Source organism: Venturia canescens, chromosome 9 (assembly GCF_019457755.1).
Source record: "Venturia canescens isolate UGA chromosome 9, ASM1945775v1, whole genome shotgun sequence".
In the NCBI taxonomy this organism is placed as follows: Eukaryota; Metazoa; Arthropoda; class Insecta; order Hymenoptera; family Ichneumonidae; genus Venturia; species Venturia canescens.
In genome coordinates this window covers 20,795,439-20,822,965 of record NC_057429.1, presented here as the reverse complement: position 1 = coordinate 20,822,965, position 27,527 = coordinate 20,795,439, and the positions used below count along the sequence as shown (strand labels likewise).

The 27,527-nt window shown below is 41.2% G+C and overlaps 1 protein-coding gene and 1 long non-coding RNA gene across 7 annotated transcripts in view; one reads left to right on the top strand and one right to left on the bottom strand.

The window, feature by feature from the left end:
* Positions 1-26,641, bottom strand: part of Ih (hyperpolarization activated cyclic nucleotide gated potassium channel Ih) — a 110,157-nt gene extending 83,516 nt beyond the window's left edge. For 4 of the 6 annotated variants that reach the window (XM_043428311.1, XM_043428312.1, XM_043428313.1 and 1 more), the window contains exon 1: positions 21,148-21,293. In XM_043428311.1, coding sequence (XP_043284246.1) covers positions 21,148-21,278 — 131 coding nt within the window. In that variant the 5' untranslated portion in view covers positions 21,279-21,293. Of the gene's footprint in view, positions 1-21,147; positions 22,059-25,868 lie in introns of those variants that run through there. The other 2 variants (XM_043428309.1, XM_043428310.1) reach the window with 2 other exon arrangements.
* Positions 14,869-17,139, top strand: LOC122415820 (uncharacterized). The gene is made up of 3 exons (XR_006261987.1): positions 14,869-14,947; positions 15,915-16,173; positions 16,274-17,139. It is a non-coding gene; the product is annotated as an uncharacterized lncRNA (long non-coding RNA).
* Positions 26,642-27,527: the final 886 nt, after the last annotated feature.

The window sequence follows — 27,527 nt, the reverse complement described above, 5'->3', positions numbered from 1 at the left end:
TCGCGTTTACGAACGAGCTTACGGTGGACCGCCTCGAGTCTCTTGTAAATATTTTCTCAGAGAATTGTTTGACTTCCGAAAAATTGAACTTTCGGTTCTTGTAAACGAGAGATATTGTGTTACGAACTTAATACTTTGCGAGTTATTTTTTTTTCTCATTGAATTCACGGTCGTTGCATAACTCTACGGGGTCAAAGTTAAACAGCTTGGGCGAGGCCAGAATTTAGTTGCGTGACCGCATTGCACCGACCCGCGCATTGATCGCTCACGAGAAGACTGTTCTTCTGAATTTTCGATGGTGTCAACCGAGCGAAATGCAGTAAGGATATAAATTCCGTGATCGGTCGGGTTTCTCTCAATTTCCATTGGCGCGCGATACGCCAATGGATCAAGAAAGAACGAATGCGGCCAACTCTCGCAGGAACATCAATTTTTGTCACGAATTGAAACAACAATGGAGTCGATGCTGCCCAAATCGCGAATGAGCTTTACCCGAGTATCTCCACGCAAATATACAAATTGTATGAATTATGCATTACAATTCGTCGTATCTTTAAAACGACATATTTTACCACGACCCTTCGAAGATAAAGTTGAGAATATAGAATCGTTCGTAGAGCACGCTTTGATTACTTTTTTACCACCAACTTGGTTCGGGAGAGAACCACGGATAGAAGGAGAGGGAGAGAGATAGATCTCTTTGATTTCCCAATGGATTTACTCTTTTATTTGTCTCTGTCTACGAAAGCTTTCTCATGTGCGACGCTCGTTGAGCCAATGGGAACCGAATTGCGGTGAAGTTGATCGAAATTCGGGCCTGATGATGGACGTGAAAAAAATTTATTTATTATCATTTTATCAAAAGAAAAATTTGTTTCAGTCACTAGGTTATAGAATTAGAATTAGAATTGGGGTAATTTTGTCAAACAAATTGTGGATTTCTGTTAAAGAAAATTAAATCGGAGCAATTTCGCATCGAACGCTCGCAGTCAACTCTTAGCGGTAACGATGCACTGTTGAGTTTTTACGTTTTATTTTTCACGTGAAAAAAAAACAATATACACAATTTCACCCCTACGCACTCCCGGCGACATAACCGTCTCGGATTTAATTCCTCGTGTGGGCATATCTGCGATCAAAGCGTTATGGTTTTTTTTTTCCGTAGTTACCAGTCTCTTCTGGTCTCCGATGACTCACTTCGTCGTGTCCTTCGGAAGGTCAACTTAATACATTATATCCAGACAAAAAGTTGCTCCAAATATAACTGAGCATGGAAAATGGTCTCGGATAATATCGTCGAAATTCGATCTAAATGTATAGCTATAACGACACATTGAACTTTAGAATTCGAAGAAAGAGTATCGAAATTAATCATTTTTCTCGTCATAATAATCGAAGAACAAAACTATTTTTCATCAAACTTCCAAATTCATGCAGATCGAGTGATTGAAAATAGTGTTAACAAACATAAATTGGTGGATCTAGGTGTTAATTTTTTTTTTATCAATAGAGAAACGAAAGTCAAAATTGGACCAAATTTAAAATCACGAAGATGAAGCGAAGCTCAGCGTCGAGGTTGAACCGGAAACCTCGACGAGCTCGAATGGATGATTTTAAATTCGGTCTTGATATGAAATATCGAGCGGAACAGAATCATGCGATAAAAATGTTTGTGAGAATAAGAAGAACTGTAGTGCGAACTATGATACTCGAAGAAAAATTCGTAATCCCACATGAGTGAGTAAAAAATCTTGGTGAAGATAAGAAGAAATAGTACTTGAGATATTAAAAAAATTATAACAATAATAAACATGAAAAATGAATCGAAGCGAAAGTTATTTAAATGCACATATGCGAGAATATGAATAATTTGAAAGATGACAATCTCACTGCAGTCTCATCAGAGTATATAGAAAAGTTGTAATATAAGTGAAGCAAAAAGAGGAGAAAAAGAGGAAAACGAAAAAGTTAAAGATCGAAAGAGAAAGAGAAAGAGAGAGAGAGAGTGTGTGCGTGTGTGTTGAATGTACCCTATTTTTGCTAGTCTGCGTTCTCGTTCGTCCGGAACCCCCGAAATTAGTCCAACTCCTACCAAAAGACAACAATCAGTATATCAAAAAATTGTTGCCAATTGTGTTAATTTCATAAGAAATAGAATGAAGTATTTCATCGTAACATAGAGACAAACATGAAAAATGTGCTAAGAATCCATGATATCATTTCACCAATAACGTTCGCTGCCTCGAAAATAATTGTTTTCTTCATTATCTCCATAAAATAACTTTTATCTTTGCATTCCGACAATGTCGAAGATATTTTTCCACGCATACACAATAAACAAAGATATTCATTGCGACATGGATCGGGCGTTCATTAGCGCGAGGATTCTTTGGAAGAGGGATATGAAAGTGCGGTTGATACGTATACACAGATCATACAAGCTAAGTACGTTATATACATGTATTTATATATGGACATATGTACATAAAATATAACCAAGAAAAAGGGCGTAACCGATGTGGATTTTCAGTACGAAACGGGGCCTTTGAAAATCTCTCGTACATAAGAGAACATAACGATAGCAAGAAAGGGGGGAAGAGAGTGCGGGTTGGGGGTGAGAAATATATCAAAGGTCTAGGATGGCCCTCGATGTGGGCTGGCAAATGGCAACCTCGACAGAGATCGTTGAGATAGTAGATGAGGAGAGAGCATGGACCAAGTGCAGATGTACCATTATGTGTACATTTACCATTATACCCATATATTCAACGATATAAATATATAGATATGTGTGCATGTGCATGTACATAAAAAGCAGATGTTCATATGTCTATGGACGAACATAAAGATCGAACATGGAAGCGTCTGTTGAGCAATCCTTCGACGTCACTTTCTTCATCAGCCTCACAAGGGGGGCAGGGAACGTGCTGAGAGGCTCACCCTTCCCGCCAGGGCTTCTTCCACCCCGGCACACGATCTTAGACAACGCGATGCTCTAAATCCGTGAATGAGACGAGAAGGGGCAAGAAAAGGGGTAAGAAATGTGGCTAACACCAACCGCTTACGAGTCCCGTGTGTTCTTGCGGCCCCTCCCTCCGTCTTAGCGTTCTCCTTTCATCATGCACAAATGTACTACATAGTATGCATCGACAGGAAATGGTGTGAGCTACTCCCGAGCCTGTCGTGTCAGTGCCACTCGAAAAATTCGCTCCCTTCAACCCCCTCGGGAACCGCTGCTTTATACCTATTTAGAATAGCCTGTGCACCGGCTTCTCGCCGATTTCATACGAACCCCTTTCGACTCCCCCTCTCGCGTCGAGCCGGGTTCGTCATGGCCAAGCCGAGATCTGGGTCGTCGATTTTAATCGGCTTCGACGAATATCGCTTCTGGGCTCGATACATCTATCATTCTACGTGCGCTCTTCCCATTTATGTATGTGCACGTTAGTTGCGTCGTATGAATTTCTTGTAAATTCTCGACTCATGCTCTCGCTGTAGCAGGTATATCGTTTAGTGTGCTATATTATTATGTATATTTTCTATGGCACATTGGCGATATCAGCATTCGACGAAAAAGCCTCTTCGCCACGTTTCTCGAGTTCGAACCTTCTCCGCAATATGCATAAAGAGATTATCATCTCCTCAATCTTTCCGACCACTTGCTAGCGTTTCATCATCTTCTCCTTTCGTTTGGAATTGCCAGAGCTTTTTCTACCCTCTGTTCCACTGCCAATTCGGTTTTTGTGGAAAGATTTCCATTAAAAGTGAGAGCCATTGTTTAGCGAACATTTGCGAAGGTATCGAAAAGGCGCGCTGTCAACACCCTTGGATTCTTATCTCGTGACTTTTACCGAAATTTATGGAGACTCGAAGCTCCAAATCCCATGGTTATCCCATCTCGCGTGCTCGAACGTCTTTTTTTTCTTTCTTTCTTCTTTTTTCTGTTTGTTCCAGAAGCGCAGCAAAAAATTGTCCCGACTTTTAACCTCGGTTTTTCTACACCGCCGGCGAAGAAAAAAGTCAGACGAGATCGTCAAACTCACACTTGCATTGTCCAAGTGAATGAGGCACTTGGATTTATGTTGGAGTATAAGAAACGGGGGACGGGAGGAAAAAATGTGAGAGCAGGAGCAGAGTCCTCCATCTTTCTCTTTACACGGAGTTTAGCAGTAGATAGAGACTTTATCCAATGGAGCGTATACCCCATCACACCGAGCTCACACGATGTGGTTCGGAAAGTAAAACTTTTGTAACTTAATCCGCGGTCTCTCTCCCTATACCTCTCTCAACTCGTATCAGTTGAAAGAGCGCAGAATGAGATTTGAAAAGCGTTTGCTTTGCCCAGTGACTACGAGAACCCGAAGAGGGTTTACCCTGTGAAAGGGTTCATGCTATCTATAAAACAACCCCTATGATCCTCTCCTTCCTCCCATACCAACTCAAATTTGTTTCTCCATACTTTGAACTAGCAATTTTCATTCTTATTTACGCTGCAACGTGATACGTGACACTATCGAATAGCAAACGAATACGTCCACAGCTCCCAATACGATAAATCATTCGTATTCGTGCCTCGAGCAGCAATCGAACATTTGAAAGTCTCTTTTTTTTTTATTATCGAATCATTCCAATAAATCGTTCTCTCCATTAACTATTCAATGAAATACAAGTCGAAAAGGAAACCCATAATATCCCTTTTTCCACGAAGGAAGTTCACAAAACATCGATGAGCTTGGAAGCACTGAATAGCGAGCAGTCGATAAATAGCTCTTAGGTTTCATCCCCTCGGTAGGGATAGCTTCGTTACCGCGTAATTAACCCTCATAACTTCACTTACAATCGGAAATAAATTCCATCTCCTACACTTATATTTCACCTTAAATATGATATGAATATACGCGTATTTCTATCGCGATCGACCCCCCTCGGAACACTGTACTATTATATTGCATTATCAAATCGACTCGGCGTTCACCAGAAAAATGCTGAGGAAAAAATTTGTAAAAATGTTCGCAAGCAGAAGTGAATGCCTGTGAGAAAAAACCATATGACTTGATATCGCAAACACGGGTATGGAAAATATAGATTACAAAGTGGCCTTAAAGGTTCCAGAAACCCTTGAGACGACGGAGAACGATTCTGAGAATAAGGAGTGGGATACCGAAGCCGCGATCGACTTCCCACTCTAATTCCGAACCACCCTGTAGGTACATAAGGGTATTTTGGGGACGAGTAAGGGCTCGGAGGAGGGTGCACTCCGTGTACAGACGAAAAAGTAGAGGGAAGGGGAAGAAATCGAGCGCGAGCCAGCGGTGAAATCAGGTGGGAAGAGAGAGAGAGAGAGAGAGAGAGAGAGAGAGAGAGAGAGAGAGAGAGAGAGAGAGAGAGAGAGAGAGAGAGAGAGAGTACACATCCAAAGTGTCTGTAGATGTTGAAAACCGAGAAGTTCTCTCCGTGTGTGTGTGTGTGTGTGTGTGTGTGCGCGAACCTTCGCATACGTACGAATGTGTGAACACACGAGGGAGTGTGTGGGCGCGTGTGTACGTGTGCAGGACTGAAGAGATAGAGAGGAAGGCTGATAGAAGGGGAGGCGAACACAATATGGGTCAGTTATCGATTGCTCCCTGCTCGACTTTGTCTCACTCGCTCACTCACTCTGGCATTCTCGCAAAACTATGTAACACGCCTATCGTGCAACAACCCTCCGTTGCAACGATTTCGCTATCTTGTTATCTTGAAGATTAACAGACGAATTATCAAACCTCCGCACGGTCCTTGCTTTTTGCCCGAACTATTTTATATAAGGAATGTTCAAAAAGCGATACATCATTGATTATATCGACGTGTACAAACTTTCTCGTACGTGTTTATAAAAAATGTCGAGATATTTTTATCAATTTTTTCGCAATATTGATTGACGATATTTTTTGTTATTTCTCATTGTTTCAAATACGGAATAACTTGGCGTATTTTCATTGGATGTACACGAATAAACAAAATGGACGAAATTTATGTATCAGTGTTATATAAATTTTGTCGGCCTGATTTTTCTCCACACACTTCTCCTCAAATCTGAGGATTTTTCTTTCCAGGTCTAGTAGGTCGTAATCCTCAGGGCATTCGGTATTTTTCTATGCTATGCAAACCAACCGGAAGTGGACTATAAATGGAGAACTGCCCGTAAGCGACGTTCCACTTTCAACGCGTAGTGATTATCAAACTCGAAGATCGTTCCACTTAATTTTTCTTCTCATTGAAGCCCTGTGCAATCCGAATGATTCTTATTTTTTCCCCTTTTTTAATCCTTTTTACTTTTTTTTCGTGTTTATCCAACACCCGAGCCCGTAATTCCTGCTCGCGAATAGCGATTTTAATCAAATCTCAAAATCCGTCGAGCCGTTCAATAAATGTTCCTGTCGTTGCCAGAAAACTTTTCGAGCTATTAAAAATATGTTCTTACCCAAGGCGAAAACTGCCTCGTCGTAAAGAGTCTCGAGGATGCAGGTCGAATGTATATTCCCGTATTATTCGCACGTCCGCGCGCCAAGTAATATCGAACATTGATGGAAAAAGTCTTGCGCGATACTTGAACCGAGACTCAACTCTCCGAGTAGTAGAGAGGTGAGAAAATCTGGTAATACTACCACCGTATGGGTTAAAATATAACATTTTTTTCGTTCAGTAAACCTCAGCATCTGTCATTGAGATTTCAAAAAACAATTAAATGTTACGTTTCAGTCTGCTTATTTCTCATAATCACGAAAATCCTTCGTTGAAGTTCAAGGTCCAATAACTTATGCTCAATGTCGTCGTAACTGACGTATACGCGTCCGAGTGTACAACAAAATGCAGTGAGTCACCATTTTCTCGAACTAATCCATCGCTCGAGTGTGTCGCGAATCTCCCTCGAGCATATTCGAAATCAAGTTCCCTTGTCTCTCGAGCCTTGGTTGTATTTTTGTCAAAGATTGCAGCAGTCCTTGATACTTGAGAGAAAAGAGCAAAAGTTGAAAAATAAAGAAGAATCAATATTTCGTCGTCGGTGATCGATAAAAATTGGTAGGTTTTCAGCTGTGAGAAATTCGATCTATTAAAATGGCGTCCCGAATAATCATAGGTGAATAAAAATTCTTCTTCACGAACCGCGAGAGCTTTCTACGCTGAAATAAATAAAAGGCGGGTCAAATGAACTCGGAGAACGCAGCAGAAAAAAGAGACGAACTTGAATTTTTCAGCATCTTTCTTCAATATTAACCTACCTGTGCAAATGAACGTTCGTCACAGGCAGAGAATATCATATGTTTAGAAATTTTCTTCGTGTACTTTTCTTTCGTATTACACAGACTACGTCACTTCGCTTTTAAGATGCCATTGCTCGGTCCTTTTTGATGCGACAACGCGCACGAGATGGTCGTGGAGGGACAAGAGGGCGGGAGGAGGATGCGAGGGTACAGCTTTTTCGCTGTTTTATTCCCTCGAGGCGACGAAACTCTCGCGGTTGGGTGCAGAAGTCTTTGTGCGATTCTGTGATGTGTTAGAAAAAGAAGACTTGTACAGCATTCCGGCTCGGATGTCTCAAGATGCACTCGACTGTAATTGCTCAGCTTCAAGTGGCGAACGAGAGGGATGAGCAAGTGAGAGAGAAAGAAGCGCGGGGGGGGGGGGGGGAGAGAGAGAGAACACGCGTAAACTTCCCACATTAATAAAAAAGGAAAAAATAGTAATGAAGAGGAGAAGAATACGGGACGAGAAAATAATGAGGACTTTTGGTGTAGAGTAAACAGCTCGTATATAAAACAAACTAGCTTTGGTTTTATTACGATTGTAATTAATCCCCGTTTCGCTGAATGTCCCACTTTGGTTTTTAAAAGTCTTTACAGCTCATTTCCTTCAAGAAAAACAAACAACTAATTGGGAGAATTAAACGTTTCACCACGGTTCTGAATGTCCATACTGAGGGACGATAAGCAAATATTTATTTGTCATTCAAAATACTCGTAATTATAAGACAAATAAATACATCGTTGTAAGTACTACTCACAATGATATTGAGATAAATTATACACCAGCATCGTCAAAAATAATTGAGCTCTCACGTTGAAAAAACCGTTGAGAAACAGTTTTTTGAAAAAGTTTGAGTTTTTTTTAAAAGAATGGTTTCAATAAATATTGTTCAGTGTGCACACATCAACGAGCTCAAGTGTGCTTTCGTTTTGCGTTACGCAGTAACGGAGACTGAATAGTGAAGCTGATACTGGGGTAGAGAAGTTGAAGAATAGGCTTTATATATTTGGCCGATTTGTCTGGTACTTTGGCTAAACGATACCTTCAAGTGTTTTCTCTCCATCGTATTTCCTCTTCTTTCTTTCAATTCTTGTCTCGATCAAGTCTTTCACCATTTCTCTTTGTTTGTCTTTTTCCCGAGTTTTTTTTTCGTTCACCCCAGTTCTGAACATGCTGCTCCTTCTCTTTCACAAATCCCACAGTACCACAATAGAAGTATTTACCGATTTGAAAGAACCTCGAGTCGGCATTTACAAAGGGGAGGAAAGTCAGTAAAAATGAAAATTGTTGATGCGGGCGAGAGGAAGCGGCGTATCGCGCCCCACGAAATACAACCGAGATTCGCAGTTTTGTAGGTGTACTTGGCACCCTCGCGATACCCCGAGCTACCCTTGATCGTACTTTTTTAACCGCTGGGAATTTTTTTGTCGAGTTCGCATGTCAAATGCTCCTTTCTCTCTCGCTCTCTCTCTCTCTCTTTCTCTCTCTCTCTCTTTCCCTGACACTTTCATTTATTTTCCTTTTTTTCTATTTTTTATCCTCCAGCTTTTTCCACGAGTACACAGCGCATGAAACGGAAGAGAGACAACCCTGGAGTGGTCGAACCACAACTGGGACCGTGAGAAATGAGGAAAAAAAACTGTATACGAGCCTATATACCTCTTGCTCCGCATGAGCAAAAACATTTTTCTCCAATATAGATTTTTGTGCTCTTCCTTCTTTCCTTCACATCTGTTTTTCGCCTAGCCTTCCTCAATCTCTTCTTCTTTCACTCGAATTGCAAGACGTATCGACAACTTTACCATCGTTATTTTCTACCTTTTCTCTCGGAAATTGTCCGCGACATACTCATTTTCTCCATCTCGCCCCCCCCCCCCCCCCCCCCTCACGATACGAGTTTCAGACTCATGGTTTCCAAATTTTTTTTTATCCTCTCGTTTTCTTCGACACAACTGTCACATCGATTCGACAAAATTGTCATTTTTTAGCCGCTACAAATATTACCAATGAAAATAATTGATTTGGCCACATCCATAACAATACCTGAATTAAACACTTTCTGTGTGCATTCAAAGTGCAAATTTGATTGACCATACATACGAGTGGACCGAAAGGAATCACGCAGAACCGCGATAAAAGTACGGAACAACATCGGGAAAAGCGTCTGCAGTAGTAAGGACGAAGTATGGTCAGACAAACCAAGCATATCATCGTTCATTGTCTAATATTTTGTGGAAAATAAAAAAAAAAAAGAAAAATCCAAATTGCTCAATCCTAATATATTCAGCTTTATTAATCGAAGATTATTGGAGAAACAACTTGGTAATTTAGAACTTCGGAAGAGACCAACCATTCATTTCATTCGAGTTTGAACATCGATTTTGGCCAAATGGTCAATTAGCCCAGTTAATGACTGAGCCAGACGTTCAATTACTCATTATCCCACATCCAATTTTAGACAGGCTTTTACGCGGATGGAATGCGAGAGGAAGCAAAAAACTTGCGCGCAAAAAATCTCGGCTTTTTCATTTCTTCCGGAGGGGGGTCTGGAGACGTTTCTAAATTACGTCAGACTGTTTATCGAAAACTCGGCTGACTTACAACGCCGATCATGAAATTCCTGCTGTACCTCTTCTCCCGCCCGCTCACTATTCTCTTCTTCTGCCAGCAATTAATCACAAATCGTTGACTATAATTGCTCGCGTTAATCGTTCGATAATCGAGTGTGAGTCGTTACGTATCCCCGTTGCATGAGACATTTGCGCATTAATTATTTACAACTTGACCTGCGTTAACATCGATTTATCCGCGGTGTACAATAATAGCAATGCATAAATAACCGAATTTTTATATTCCACTAGCTCCTGCCCGCAACTTTGTCTCCTCTTTTCTCATCAATCTCCTATTTGAATGATTGAACAAAAAATTTGTATGAACAGATCCATCGGATTTTGCAGAATTTCTTCAAGTTTTGTTCGGGCACAAACGAGCCCAAACAAACCCGAACAAACCTCATCAGGGGCACATTGCATTTGTTGAGAGGGCGAGAAAAGTGGAAATAAAAAAAAAACACACACAAAAAAATAACGGAGAAATAATTGTGTGTGTGGGAAGTGTCTGCCCGGGATAGACACGAACGTGATGTTTCGCCTCGATACCAAAGTTGCTCTTGGCGGCTTTCAATATGAATTCATATATACATGTATAAACAGCGGCGGCGACGGAAAAAAACACCAGATGAGAACATATTTTTTGATAGAAAGGGGAGAGGAGAAAACGTCGAGTAAATAAGAGCCGAATGATTGAACTCCTGGAGTAACAGCAAGAGAGCGAGAGAGAGAGAGAGAGAGAAGCTGCATGATCGCAGTTTGTTTGCCACGAGCGAATCTCCGAAATGAAGCCATATTGCAAAGCCGCCTGGACCGTATCGAGCGTACATAATGCGTTGGCCCATGTCGAGCCTCGACCATCCGCAGCATCAATTCTCGCGTTGCTGGTGTTCTGTCCAAGTGCACTGCTATTTGTACGTGCGAACGCTATCTCATTCCTCATACATATTTCCGTCGCGATATATTCGCAGAAGGAACACAAAAGTGATCTATCCGTTTGGCCATCTAACAAGCATCTCCCACTCTTGATTATATTACCATTCATAGTCCAGTGATAAAGAATATCTTCTCTCTCATGTTTGATTGAATGAACGTATCTAATAAATTATATACGAATATCGAATCCTCCAATTGTCCAAGTTGCTAAACAAATATAACGCAGCTTTCTCACATGAAATATTAAACTGAATGGTGGTTAAAGTATTCTAGGGGGAAAAAGTTGATACTTTGTCCAATTTCATTTGGCGAAAATGCGAGGGTGTACTAATAGCCTAAACCGTATGACACGATGCTGGTATCGATGCATAATGTTATACGTTAACATCCCTCGGTGCATGCCTTCTCACGCTTGGGGGAGCCCTGTTGCAGCACACCGATCATTTTCCCGCCAACCTCTCCAAACCCGTGGTCGCTTTTCCGTAATGTAATTAATTCGATCGCGTCCGGGGTTTCTCGCATCTCACCACCGATAATTGTAATTGCTTTAATGCATAGCATCCTCATTACGCTTGTACACCATGCTGAAATATTATTCACGTATAGACAAACCGAAGCATCAAATAATAATAATCTGTCACAGCTGGGAAACGTAATGCTAAAAATCCGGAGGCAAGTGTTTTTCGCGAGTTTTTCCTCGTACACCGTTCGAGCTTACGGAAAAGAAGTTTCGAGCCGCGTTGTTCTCATGTTTTCAACTACGAAGTGAGGTCAAACGAGAGCCAAATGCTTTCGAAAGAGCAACCAATATTTCTCGACAATATAGCCGTCAATTCGAATTCGTCGCTCGATCGACGTTCAATCAACGAAATGTCATCTCGAGTACACGCAGGCCTCTTCCGATCATCGCTGTCCCATATAGCCAGGCACATTCGAAACTGGCGTATGTCATATTTATATGTGAGTCCAGAATGGCAGCAGGCATATTCGAGAATCGAAGTGACGGGCCGGCCTGTACCCGGACGCCGCCGGACGACGTCCGTGATTTCGAAATTTCTAAATATATTCATTTGAATCAATTTTTTTAAGGCCCACGCTCAGGCGCGTACCGCTTTTTCAAACTTCTTCCGTTTCCAACTTGAGATGTTATAAGATTGTCGCGTGAACCGAGATGAATTTTAACTCCATGGATTCGAGTGGTCTTTGACGGTTCGAGAGAAACAGGTTTGTCGGTGGTTCGAGAATTCGGGAGAAACGAGTTCACCGGATGAGAGTCGAGGGCCCAGTACAGAGGGGAGCAATGCTCGACATTACTCTGTCCTCGTACATTTGGATCCGAGGAAATGGCCAAGAATAATGCGATGGAAATGCACACGAGGAATAGTGAGAATCAATTTCCGAAACCCTCGCCACGGCGGACATCTTTGCCGAACGCGTGCTGCATAAATAGAAATAAATTCGCTAATAACTCGGCCAAATTCTTTTGCTATACAGACTCAGGCGAATGACATTTATGAGAGCTTCCGAAGATACGAACCGAAGCAGACGGTGCAAGTAGGAGTCAAAGAAACTAGCGATCGTGCCAAGAAACAGCTACCCCGTAAAAATAACCTATACGTACAATAAAACATTAATAATTATTATTGTTATAATAACTTTACTGGGTTTTCCGTAGGGCTCGATTCACACCAGAGTTACGTGTGAAGATAATATTTTCAATAAAAAGAGGGTGAGCTCGCAGCGTATACGTAACACTGCATTATCATATTTAGTAGTACTCTTCGAACATTCTCCTTTCATTTTATTGCTTGAACGATCGTATATTTATTCTCTCTCGTCCATACTAAATCCTATTTTGCGTATTAGCTTCAAAAACTTTCTCAATGTTTCGGAAAATCGATCATGTCCCTGTGTATCTATTCGAAAAGTCATTCCCAATTCTTTCACTGGATTCGCTGAAGAACTTTTGAGGAACCAACAAATCCTCGAAGATCAAACACCGTGTGCAAATCAGATTTAACTGGCTTTTCCCGATGCTACCGACCGACCGAATTTCACCGCGCAAAAACATGGATCGACAACGCATTGGAGAAGGGCGGCTGGGCTAACGCTCTTTGCGAACCTCGGAATAATATTTTTTAGAGAAATGAAAACTATATTCGTATGATTGCACGACGATTTTTTTTTTGAAAAAGAAAAACCTAGCAAAAATGATAAAATAAGTGAACAACAAAAAAATATGGTGAAAAAAAAGTCGATGGTGAAAATGGTGTGAAAATATCTTCCACGTCCGCAGGATAAACATAAAAATGATTTTGTTAACGTTGAGGAAAAAGGAGCTTGCTGGTTATGTTATCGGTTGGGCTACTTTTGCCTCGTTGAATACCGATGGTGTCACGATAATTTCGTATCTCAAATAACTGTGGCCCAGTAACATCAAATCGTTTAGCTTGTATACAAATATATATAGAACGTTTGTACATACAACGGGGGATATATATTAATAGCAAAGTCGAAACGATGAAGAGAGAAACTTGAAGATGCTCGTATATTGGAGGAGATGTCTCTTTGCTCGCTCTGTGCACCAGAAGTTGGCTTTGTCCAGGCGAGAAACGTATCGTAACCATCGGAGTTTGTAGTCTCTTCCGAACGTGGAAACACGCTTCAAGGCCTTCTCCCCCCCCTCCTCCCCTCCTCTTTATCATGTGATTTCAAGATATTTCAGTTGTCAAGAGAGGCTTTGCAAACACGAAGAATAAGATAGAAAAGGGATGAAAACAGCCAAGAGCCTTTCCAGGGCTGAGTACAAGCTCGAAAGAAAATTGTGAACCGATATACCCAAATCCCAAATAACAAGACACAAATGACTGTTTTTTCGAGCGTGTAAGAGTGTTTGCATTGTTTGAATTTGTTTCGAACCACCTGACCTCTTTTCTACTTACCGTAACTCAACCAGCATTCTCCATCCTTTCCAATTTTTATATCTCTTGGCAGACTCCAAATGTCCGTCAACCTTATCCCATGGAATTCTAAATTTAAAGGGCCACAGCATTGAGTAACGATATGGATGAGTTTTCGAAGCGAGAAGTAGGTTAAGCCCATGTTTATGGCTCTTTCACACGTGAGTCTGCCTCACTTTGTTCCAACCATTCACCTACACACCCTTAATCTCTCAACGAACATCGAGTTATTCGTGCAGACACCTTATCGAATCCATTCGCACGCCATGTGCCCTCGGATTTTTTTCATGACGCGACAAGTAGAGCTGTCAAAACTAAAGGATAATCATCGGTATCAGGCTGCAAACTTACTGTACGTCATTGATTTTTCACCACGAAATTCACTTTTATTCGAAGGAATATTTTGATCAGAGTACTCGTACCGAATTATCCAACGACAAGCAGCTTATAATTGTTCTCCAAGAAATTATCGTCCTGCCAGTTGTACACGGAATATTTTTAGAGATTATTTTTTTAATGAGCATAATTCCAGATCTGCTGCATGTGATAAATGTCAGCAAGATCCAATTTCGTCTTGCTGCCTCCATATGTATATTTATATACGTATATGAAGGATCGTATACAGAACGGTGGCGACGAAAAATTGTTAATGCCGCACACACGTGTTCGAATAATTACACGCTCGTAATAAACCGAGGAGTGTAAAATTCATTGGATAGCCAGAAACCGAGAACAATATGCTCTACGACGATCCTCGATTCGCTCACCCGAGAGCCTTTCAATTTCTACACACCAGGTGAAATAAATGTCAAATTGCGCTCCTAGCCTGATGCATGGTCCATTTCAAGCGAAAAGGATTAAAGTTGTATTCAATATTGTATTCTCACAAATACACAAGAATTATTCAACTCTCAATCGAGTATTCAAATTCGTAAATTCGTTTTTCGAAGAAAATCATCATTTTGAGATAATACGGAAAAATGTATGCTTTTAATTCGGCTTGAAATCCTGTCACAAATCACCCCTCATTTCCAGCTAATCTGGCCCATTTGCAGTATCCATTACTCGGCGGATATGAACAAAAGATTCACCAGCAAACTCTGGCTCTACAAACGCAGAGATTTTCCTTATTCCGTTGGCCCGGGTCATTCCCACACGGTAATCTTTTCTATTTTTTTACCCGAGTCACTCTGTTTCGCTCATTCTTTTTTCATTCGTCAGGCAGGCAAGCGAGAGAGAGAGAGAGAGAGACGCTACTTTCTTTTTTTTCCACGGTGGGATGATCCGTGCACGGGTGGCGCGAGGCCCAGTTGGCGAATGTTTTCCGTTGGCGCACTTTCGTGAGAGCTGCCAACGTTAGACAGAGATAGAAACAACATGGACATGGAGATTTTTTCTTTCGAGCTTCACAATTTTTTTTTCATCTACAGGGTGTTGCACAGGAATAATTTTATTATGAAACCAGAGAAAAGTACGTCTGGCGTTGAAAAATATCTGCCTCTTGACTCTTGTTCTCTACCGATCTGTCGATCTCGAAAAGAACCGTAGAGAGAGAGAGAGAGAGAGAGAGAGAGAGAGAGAGAGAGAGAGAGAGAGAGAGAGAACTGAGACTCTAAAATTGTAATTTAGAAGTGGCCTACCGGTTAACTCACGTTCAATTCGTAAATTAATTATTATTATCACTTACTACCGAATCAGGTCAAAGTTCAGAGCATGATAGAAAGAAGACTTTCTACTTTGCAGTCCACATCGATTCTCTGTGTAATCGCTTTCAAAGTTTTCGGCCACCCTGTACTTACGCACATACATACACATGGGGTTGTAGGTATGAGCGTGTGTGTGTCTGTGTTACGGTTACGTAACAAAAGATAGAGGACGCCGAAAGTCCTGGCTCGAAACTCCGAGTCCTTTCGTTATACCACCTCCCTCGTTTTACTCATTCCCTCCTCTCTCGTTCGCCACCCATCCTCGTTCCCTCTCTTCCTCTTTTTCTCGCTTCACATTTTTTCCAGTTAGAATGGAGAATTTCGTGATTTTATGATAGAGAAGTCTGCCATCTCAGAATACTTTTAAACGCATGGTACCATTCAAATATCGACTCATCCACACTTTCAATTTTTTCCAGCTTCTCGATCAACGTGATTGATTTTACGAACCTCCTCGATCAACCGGAACATCGTCAGATTTTCTTAATATAAATTCCTCGGACAAGAAACGCTGATACAAATCCAAATGATAACAATGGCCAGCTCGGTCGAAACTTCAACTTCTCGTCAAGGTGAAACCGAGACCAGAAATGGGCACGCACGAACGAAATTAAACGAGGATGTATTTGTGACAATAATTAAGGAATCGAAGGACACTCGATGCACAAAAGCTCTTTTGTACGATTGATTTTTTTTTGTAGTGTGTGTTTTTTTCCCCCGAAGTACAAAGATCGCCTTGACGCGTTGAAAACTCTGATCACCCTCCTCTCCCCCCCAGGCAAGTGCTAGCTCAACGTAAACGAGAGAGGGTTTGGTTTTCGCCGTGAGGGTGAAATAGCGGGAGAGGGGAAGGAGAGAGGTTGAATTTTACCGAAGCACAAAAGCTCTCCCGGAGAACCACTAAAGAGAAGGAAAGCGCTCATAGTCCCCTGAGGCGTGTACGCCGGATTCACGATGGTTCGCGACCCTGACTATAACCATGCAACGTACCAAGAGACTACCACCAGAAAACCAACCGCCTTCTACATAGGTACAACATGACAATGTGGCTCCCATTTCCGGTAAACTTTTCATGCGACCACCAAACGGTGGCCACATGAATCCATTTATACTTTTAAATGCATTTTTTTTCTTATTCATTTGCCTTCGATTTTTCACGACTTATACCTTCTCAAATGGGTATATATGAAAGCGAATTTGTCTCGTCGACTGATAAAACCGCGCTAAGAATGGCTCTCTCGCACCATTCATGTGCGATACAATTGCGTTAGAAATAAAAAAATTGTTCAACCACCAAAATCGGATTTCATCAAACTCAATATTTTATTTATTATTATGCATTTTTGGGATCCGATATTATTCGACGAAAAAATGTACTATATATTACACGTACAATTGTATCGATGAAAAGAAAGAATTTGAATGCAACTCGAAATTATGCTGTCGACTGGTGCTTTCAACCAGTAGTTTCATTTTTCACACACTGCTTCCCTCTCTATCGGTAAAATATCATATTCATTCGACCCATTTATATATCAATAATAAGACTGCTTTTCTCGTTCGACTGATATATCTGCTGGCAAGGTATTGAAAGGTGAGATGCGATTGTCGATAAGTAAAGAAAATCTTGGAACCTCCGGGCAGAATACGTAACAGTTTTTCTTTTAAGAAGGAGCGAAGGAGAAACGGGGAAAAGAAGAAAAGCAGAGTTTGCTTTTTCTTCTCAAGTTTTACTCGCATGCGAAAAACCGAACGGACTCAAAAGAGACATCACGCCGGTGGTCCTCTTTGTGCTCTAACCAGCAGGAACGAAGAAAGGACACATGACAATGAAGAAGCCCGGTACAATACAAAAATAATCAGACACTAATGGGAAATTAGTGAGGGAGTAAATCGAAATTAAATGAAAAAAAAAAAAAATTGAATCAAAATGAAGAAATACACGGGGAGAATCAAACTTGAAAAATTACCGTGAGTTACGATCGTCCCGTGACGAGCTGCAATTCATCGTATTATTATGGGAGAAAAATTGAATTTTTCTATAAATGAAAAAATATTCATTGTTCCAAGTAGGAACTTTTACCGGAGTATTTAATAAATTTTAACGTTCTATCTGCAATATTGACTGTTATAAAACTGAAAATTTTGCAAAATCTTTAAAATTTTGCAGTTAATTTCAAGCTAAATATTACCATTAATACTCTCCTTGTACGAGTACAAAATTGTTGGAATGAAATCCTAGAAAATATCTAAAATTGAAATGAGAAAAAAGCTAGAAACGTGCAACGTGGCCAGATTTTTTTTCATCGTTGAACGAAAGATCGAACAATGAACGTTCGTTAAAAGGATGTGTATCGGACGAGTTTCTTTTTATCGTGTCATGATTTTACAGTTTTATTTCAACGAGCATCAGCCCCGTGCAAAATATCGCTCTCTGTTTCTCTCATTTTTTCTTTCGATTCTTCGACGAATATACTTCGTTTTATATTACCTTTTTTCTTCTTCCATTCTTTTCAAACGAATAGGAAATCGAAGCTCTCGAGATTCCCGAGAAGTGTAGCGTAAATGAAAAAAAAAGTTGCGCAAGAATTTTAATGGCGGATTTTGTTGTGGCGTGTTTTCACGTGTGAAGATATTGAATTGCAAATTTATATTCGCACTAAAATTCAACGCCTGATAACATTATTCATTATTGCAATGCTGACAATTTGTTGTTTATCAAAAACACCAGTCTCTTACATAAACGCGTATCGATGGTATTTTCTGAAATCAAGTTGAAGCCAATATATTCACGCCAAAAGGCCCGAGTTTAGCGGTGGGGGATCCCAAGAATTTCCGACCGCCCCGAGTTACAGACACCGGGACTATCGAGGCGCGGAATTAAATGGCGGAGAGGGAGAGAAGGCGTTAGTTGGTGATAAGGCCCCGTAGGTTCACTATCGGTGGACACCGAAAATCGCGTAGAGCATACCTGTGCGCGCAGTTTGTGTTACGAAAAATATAAAAATCGAGTGTTTCTATATATAAATAATGAATAAAAGAAATAAGAATATCATTCCACTACAAAGTTACGTTACACTTTTATTTAACTGCGATCGATCCTCAAATATTGTCTTCCCGTGGTTATTTAAACAGTGATAAAAGAAAAGTGAGGTTGAGAAAAAGAGAGACAGATTGAGAGATGAGAGAAACCGTCGTCATATAAATTGGTTATCGATAGCCAACGAAAAGCTTGAGCTCCGTGCAGACTTACCGAGGTACATATATAACTGGTTTAAGTTTCTCCTGATCGAGGGAACAATTCGGAAGATAGCATGTGGTGTTCACCTACCCTCGAAAAGCTCGCGACCCAAATCCATCCTGTTCTTTGCGCCGTATTTTTTCGTAGTATCCCCACGCAAGAGAAATTTTGTTTCAAGCTTTTAAGCCCCGTCGAAATTGCACTTGAGGTTTCTCAAACAACTCGTTTACGCTCCTCTACAAGAGCGTAAACCAATTGTTCATTGTTCCTTGTAAAAATGCATCATTGAAAAAAAAAATTTTTTTTATTTTTAATGTTTAATAACTTATTGTAAGCCCACAGAAATATAGTTCGACTCATTACTTGTGATTTATTGAAAGAAAGCTCATCGCTCAAGATTCAACATTCATATCGTGTAACAATCTAAACCGCCTCGTAGAATAATGCCATTATTAATAAGTTTCTTACGGTCGAAACTCGAAAACAGGCCAAGCTTGTGGGCTCGATTCGTTATGATGTTCTCACACGAGACTCGATACACGTGTTGTATATTCCCCTCGAAGCTCAGAAGTGAAAAGCTCAACCGAGCTGTTCTATTGCGTTAGGGAAAAGCTCGGATTCGTGCAGGTGACAATCATCGCGCACTTGGGTCACGCAACCTTTTCTTCTATTTCTATGTTAAGGTAGTAAAACAGAAGAAAATTTGTAGGATTCATCGATTCTGCATTGTCCTCGCGAGAAAAACGTCCGCGAGAATATTTCTCTCGGATGATACGTTTATTAAAATATTTATTAATAAAAATACGCTAGGGCAGCATTTTTTAGCGGAAAATTGTGAAGAGTTGGCGAAGCTCGTTCCGCCCCTGTAGGCTCAAGTGCTCCGGCGCTGCACCAACAGCCACTCCCACTCGAGCTCAAAAACTCGACGTGCCGTCCGTTGTCCCTAATGATTTAATATGTTTTTCATAATGGGCTCACCGAAAAGTAATCTTTTTTTGTCAGATTATTCCAATACTATTTTTCAACTTATGTTAGCTAAAATACGAATTTGATGATCTCATCGACGTAAGCGATTATGGAGAAGCAGTCAAATGAAAAAAGTATTTTCTCCTATATACTTTAGATCCGTATATATAATGGTTAAACGGTGAGATGGTAAAACGAACGTGTTTTATAGGTAAATACCAGGCGAGCCGCAATGGTGTAAGAATATTCCGGCGTTTTATGTATCTGGAAAATTGCTGAATCGCGTTTCGAGGAATGGCTCAAAATTTGTTCTCTTTTTCTTTACGTCTCTCTCTCTCTCTCTCTCTCTCTCTCTCTCTCTCTCTCTCTCTTTGTTTTCCTCGCACTGTTTCCGTGTATTGATGTGAGGCTGACGAGACGATAGCGACAGACCGTTGAGTGACGAAGGTCGTGCACGATCCTTGACCATTTTTTTCCCTCGATATCCTTGATTTTTTTATTTTATTTTTTATTCTCTACTATACTAAAATTCTCGAGCGACACGAGTCTTGTTCTATTACCTTTTTCACCCCAATTTTTCACCACGCTCTTTCACCCCGCATCCAGCGGTTTTATCGACACGGAAGCGTGGAATTTTAACAGGTAAAAACTGCCGGATGAAATTGCGTGTGGATATAGAGGATCGATGCGGAGATTGAGGAATAAGGATGAAAAAATAAAATAAAATGAGAAGAAGCATGCTTTTTCGTAAGCAGAGCGAGTCTCGGTCTCTCCGGGCCAGTTATATGTTCAACAAAAGGGAAAAATGAGAATATCCTTTCGTCGTCGTGCCCGGAAAGTCTGTGCCATCTTTGCTCAGGCCACGCAGGGAAAGCTGCTTTAATGGAGCAATTCAACGAGACTCTCATCCGTCGCTCTTCATTTTTTAACAGCACAACCACTTATTTCCCATTCGTTTTTCATATTCTGTAGCTATTCAGTTTTCGCGACAACTCAAGGTAGGCGTTTTTGTCGAACTCAAAAGTGGCTTCATTCGAATCGGACGGAACTCGCGCGCGACAAATGATGAAATTCCTTCGAGGATTCGTCGCGTCGATTGAAACTATATATACTGTAACAACGATAACCATAGCATCTATACTTGCTTCCATGATGCTGAAACTTTCAAGATGAATATTCTATCGAGCGCGCTTGCTCCTGTGCGCAAACTAATCTTTGTAAGATGAAAAATGCACCGGAGGTATCGGAAAAGAGCGTAACTATAGAGTACGAAAGCGCGTCGATCAACTATACGCCCGCTCTCTATACTCGCATCTAAATTATTTATTCTGTATGCTGTTAAAAATGTTTTGAGGTTTGAAATAAAAAGGAGAAGGAGAGAGAAAGAGAGAGAGAGAGAGAGAGGTGAGTGTAAATAAGAGAAGAATGTAAAGAACGTTACTTACGGATGCGAGACTCGTCGATGTAAGCTCCTCATTGACATGGCTCTGGCACGAGAGCGATTGGCAGGTGGGCAGGTGGTCGCAATGGCGATCGCGCTGCCACCAGCGCCCCCACCCCCGCCCCCAGGATTCATCACGTTGCCGTTAACGAAGCTTGGATTAATGGTTGGGGCAGGGTGACGCGTGGAGGGGGTCGAAACAGCATCCTGATGATGCTCCACCCCCGTCGCCACGGTCAACCCCTGTGTCGTGCCCGAGGTAGCCACCACTGCTACGGTGAATCGTAACGGGCCCCCGCCGTCGTAAACTGTCGTTATACGACGTGCCAGTCCCCGGGCGAGCCAACGGGCCAGACGAGCACCAGCCCCCACTATGACGAAACACTTTGCCCCACACCCCTGCGCAAGGGGGTGGTGCCAACACTGTCACCGATCACCCAATAACCAATTATTATTATTTTTCTTTCGTACCTTCGTGTTCCACCTTACGATTACGATCCAATTTATTTTTTCCTCCTCCTCTTCTCTTTAGGCAGTACTATTCTGTCTTTTTTTTTTCTTTATTTCCTCATTCCTTATCTCCTTGTTTATTTACCACTTTTATATTATTACTACACTCTTATTCATATTTTTTTATTGTGCGATCTCACTGACACTAAACAATCAATTTCCGCCCCTCTTTTCTCACTCGCCGATTCAGCTTTTTTATATCCCTTTACTTCTCTCTCGATCGCTCTTCTATTCACCCTCGGTCTATCCCCAAAGCTCTTCCGGACTTGAACAATTTTCCTCTTGCTCCTTTTTCAATGTTAGCCCTACCAGCTTTTCCCACAATCCGAATCCTTCGACCGTGGAGTGCCGTCTCCTTGACTCCGATATCGTCGGTATCGACTCGAATGGGAAACTGAGAAAAATCTGGAAAAAGAGAAGAAACAACAATGGTCAAAGGTCGCGCATACAAAGCTCGCACTTTTCACACAATATTTCGACTAACGTTCTTTGCCAGTATAGCGGAAATGATGAATTTGCATATTTCAATAATTTTTTCCACCCAATCGAACGATCGCTTTTCTTCCTCAAATTTTTCCGTTCGAATTTTTATGAATATGTGAACCAATCGGATGTACTTTGTAAAAACCAATGTTCCAATAACTACTCGGAATGACTCGGTCCTCAATGTTTTATAGGCCAAAGGTTTTTCTTTCAATTTTAAGGACGAGTCTTGGAATAAGTGGATTGGACATTGGTGACACGTGAACACGTGCACTTTGGTCACAATATACAACGATATATCAACGACATATGTATGGATATAAATATATAGCGATTGGAAAAGGGGTACAAGAGAATGCGGGGCACACTCGTTCGAGGATCAATTTAACTTTATTAAAAACCGCATTGAAGCGAGTCTATATATTCGTCATCCTTTTCTCGCTCGCTCCCTCCTCTTTCTCTCCCTCTCACTTGGTCTCTCTTGGTGTACCCCTATATAGTGGATGTTGCCCTATGCCGGCTATCGATTGCCAGAATATATATTTCGTTGCAGAGTTTCCATCGAGCTTCGGCCGAGAGATACATATGGTATGAACGGAGATACAAATATAGATCGGAGACCGTTATAAACCAAGGTGCATCGTGTTTCCGACTGTGCATATATACGTCCAATAAGTTACAGACTTTTAAATCTCATAACCATACCTTGGAACCTCCGATGATTCATTAATACCGTCGGCCCTTTTTTCCAGCAGCTCTCCAACCGGAAACGCGAAATGTAGAAGAGTTTCAAAAAATCGATCTACTCCAGCGAACGGTCTTTTTGTTGGCAGAATATTTAAAAACTTCGTCAATACAAAAGATTATCGGGAATTTCATTTCACGAACGAGAATATTCGAAAAGTAATTGAAAATAAGTTTTGAGGGGGATGCGTCGTCGATCATTTGTCTCCAGATGCGAAAGCGCATTGTTCCATCCGAGGGATATCACCCAGGGGAATGAATTTTTCCTGAGATCGATTTTCCATCAAATATTTCACCGTCCGAAATAGTGCAATTGAGCATGATGAAATTAGTACGAGGTCACTGGAGGGGGAGCTCAATGACCTCGAGAGATTAAGTAATCGGTTAGCTGGAAATCTGTGTTCGTATGTCGTTTAGGCTGTTACATTCGCGTATGTACGTACTGAGTCGGTGACCCGGAAGATGGGAGGACAGTCTGGGTAGGAAAGCATCCCAAGTGCAGGAAGTGTGTGTATACAAGGACTGAGAGAAACAGTAATTTATATGTAAACACACATAAACACTGGCCACACATTTATTAGCGAATGCAAAGGAAAACATAAGGGCGTGAAATAAAAATAGATTTATTTCTGAGCACACGTACACGAGCGAGGAAAGGAAGACGGGGGAAGGATCAGAGTTATCAATTACCCGGCACAGAAAGCGCAGACGGACCGAATAATCACGTATTTAACCGACACGCGAGGGCACAACTAATTATAGCAACGACATAACGGAGCTTATGCTTTTGCTATACGACGTGCGTACAGTCTAGACACGTATACAGGAGGATGATACGCGGGATAAATCGATCGATTTAATAGCGAGCATCGAATCACCAAGAGAGGAGAAACGTTTTGTTGTCACGAGCGTACTTCCGGTTATGCGAACAACGACCACGATCTTCTATCGCTTGCTGTTCTCTTGTTTTCCATCCACGGCCTCTCGTCATTTTCTCCATTTTTCTAATCGACACGTTTCTTTTGTATTCATTATTTTTTTATCGTTTTCACCTTCTCTTCAGTCCCAACCTGCCGAGGCGTAATTCGTCCTTTTTTTTCTTCTTTTTATTGCTTTTCAACTACTCTTTGTTCACTCTGCTCTTTATCTTCTTTCATTCGCATTCTACCGTTCTTCGCCCGCGAGGTTCAGCATCAAACACGGTCGTACGCACAAGCCAATGCACCCGGAATGCATTGACCAACGTTTAACAAGCATTAAGGCTCAACTTTGTACACAGGTAGATATGCCAACTCGAAGCCTTAACTCCCAGAAGAAAGCCCCTCACTACCATGCTAATAGTGTCGAACGATCGATAACCTGCTATTTTCTCTCCTCTCTCTCTCTCTCTCCTCACTATTTCTCCTGACCGAAAGCGGACGTAACGAATCTTCCTCTCTCTCTCTTCCCTCGCCCTATAAACAACGAGACTGGGTCTGTACTTTTTCCGTTCTCTCATTAACATTATTATGCTAACAACCAGCACCAAATTGCATTGTACGATCTTACATTAATTCGTCTAGGTTATTGCGCCAAGTACGATCTACCATTATTTTATGTACTCGGTGTACATGTTTGCATAGTAACACTCGCATCAATTTCCTTACCGAGTTGCAATTTGCTTTGTTCACCGTTTTCCCTGATTATTATATTATCATTGTCGTCTTCGTTATTACCATCATTATACTTGTGCTATCATTAACTGTCATAATTCACTTCTCCTCAAGGATTACCAGGCTGTGATAAATCGAATCAATCACTGTGCTTTCAGAATCATAAAACTTTGCGGCAAATACAAAGTTTGATACAAACGTGAAAAAAAATTTTGTGACCTACAAGTTTGCTACTGTGTATGCAAATGTAATGGAACTTACTCTTGCCTCGTGGTATTCATTTCGATCTAATAAATGTAAATATCGAATGAAATCCTTTCCTGTCGTTTTATATGATTTTATCTTTCGTTCTCGTCGTGCCTGCTTTCATAAATTATATTTCAGAAATGATATTTTCGATCCTGTTTTCAAAATTCCACGTATTTCTGGCTTTGTTTTTATTCGTTGGCACTCGCGAATATTTATTATGAAATTTTTATCGGGAGTACTTCATTCTGAAGATAAAACGCGATCCATGCTTTGTCCCTACATCGTAAAAATGCCAAAAAAAGCAGCTGTAGCAACCATCCCCTTGTGTCAATTTTATTATTATTGCTTTATCGGTATTAGAAATTTGTTGAACTTCATCCTTGTATTCGGGATTCCCACTACGTTATCGAAGCCTGCTTCTAGTCGTAAATAAATTCAATAAATCAAACTCTCTCCCTCTTCTATCTCCCTTGTTTTTCTTTTTCTCTGTCTTTCTATTGCCACAATCTCGCCTCTTTTTAACCACTCTTCCCGTCAATTATACCCCGACACATTTCCGTACTCCGGTAGTCCATTCGACCTCGTATCTACTTTGAATAGTATTGAACTTTTGTAATCGATCGCCTCTCATATCTCTTTTTTTTCTTCTCATCTCAGCCATAAGGTTTTTTCACGGTTTCGATATATATTTTCAAAACGAACATACTTATTCTTCAAATTTATATGTTGTTGTATTTGTTTCATTGAAATTTTGAATGATGTATACTTTTCGTGATTAAACGAAAGATCAGAATGAGAAAGTAAACGAACATGTTCGAGGTGGAACCTTCTTTAATATCCTCTATTCCCCTTCAGCTCAAGTGGGTCGCAACAACTTTTGTATACGAACATTTGATTACAAAGCTGAACGAGTCTTTGGAGAAATTGAATTTTTTGGTAAAAGTCGAAAATAAAAATGGACGCACGAGTCAAAGTGCGGTGAGAATGGCAGAGTGTTGGAAAAAAATCTCGTGAATAAACGGTGGAGAGCACGTTGCTCGTGGATACGACCACGAGGAACGCGCGGTCATTCGCAGTGCATACGTACCTCGGGAACTCGATCACGGATTGACCTCCTTCGTGTATCATTGATTCCCATGGATTGGAGCGAGTAAAAACGAGCTGCGAGGGCATTGATCGTACTTCAAAGAGTCCCATGGAAAATCAAAGGATTTTAATTCACGCGGCGTAATAGAAGAAGAGAACACAGTTTCATTATCCGACCCTGTAGCCCGTCAGATACACTTTCAACCCAATTTATTTCCTCAATTATTTATCTTGAATTTCATCACTTTTCACTGTTACAAATTCCACAAACATTCATCACAAACCCCGGGGTTTATCACCCCTGTATCAAATTTTTCCCTCATTGTTTCTCATTATCACGTTACAAATTCCATCATGGATCACACTACGAAAACAAAAGATTCACTTTTTCAACAGCATTTATAACAATTATTGATCCAAACGGGGAATTTCGTTTTTTTGTTTTGAATACATCAGAGCTTTCGACTCCGTGAATTGAGGAGTGTCATCGAACACGTTCGAGTCTCGATGACATTGTTCTCTCTTCGCTTCTTCTCGGCCTTATTGAATCGTCAAAGTAATTCATTGAACCTCTGCTCGAGGAGACCACGACTTTGAAATAACCGGTGAGAATTGTAACGTCACAATTCATTCGACGCCATAATTCTTGAAACGTTGTTAATTTTTTGTTTTTACGCAGCGTCCTCCGTCAACCAAATTTTATCTCGAATTTTGAGAAATTTCGTGGCCAATTGAATTGAAAAATTTTCGGAATTTTTGAGGGTGCAGTGTCGATACTGTGTTCGATGCCGCCGCCGCCGTCGCCGCTGCTGCTGCTGCTGCTGCTGCTAGTTTGGTGTCGACGTGACAACTGGCGTCACCACGAAATCTCGTGGCTCTCTCGTTCACGATCGCACGACGTCCTGACCTCGCATTTCCCACGAGACAAAGTGACGCTCCTGTTCTTCCTTGATCCTTGAATTTATGATTTTTATTATTGTTGTTGTTGTTGTTGTTGTGATCGCTGCCGTCCGGAAAGAGTGCAAAATTATCGTGATTTTTTCGATAGGTGTAGCAGTAATGGCGCGGGCAACCGAGACCCCCGAGTCCTTGGGTGATCATCGTTTCCCCCTTGCGGAGTATCTCGAGAGTCCTTTTCGTCACTCTTTTACTCTCTACCTCGCTCCCTCTTTGCTCTCTCTTAGACCGCCGCTTCTTTTTTCTCCTCTCTCTCTCTCGTGACAGCCTCAATTCTGTTGCCTTTGGTCCTCTCTACCAAAATTTCACGAGATCATCGTTATACCCTCGATGCTCTTTTTTCTCGTATGGCCTGCGAAAAAGGATTTGCTGTTCTAACCTGCTCCAGAGTCACGTGCTTCGAGCGTCAGGCTGCCAACCTCCAAACTCAACATCGACGTTTCTTTGCTTTCCATTGTTTATCACTCGCAGGGAAATTCGTTTCTTCGGTTCGAAGTCGTACTCTTACCTTTCCCTTTCATTATACAGCCCGTTCTCGTGCGAAGCACTCTTCGATTTTCTTCATTGTTCAACAGTTATCGACATCCACGAATTTTTGGAAATTTGGTCGAACAAAAATCTGCTTATCGAAATTTTTTTTCCAGGCTGATGAGGCTTGCGACGCGGTAACGCGGAGCGACGAAAAAAGCGAAAACTTGACGGC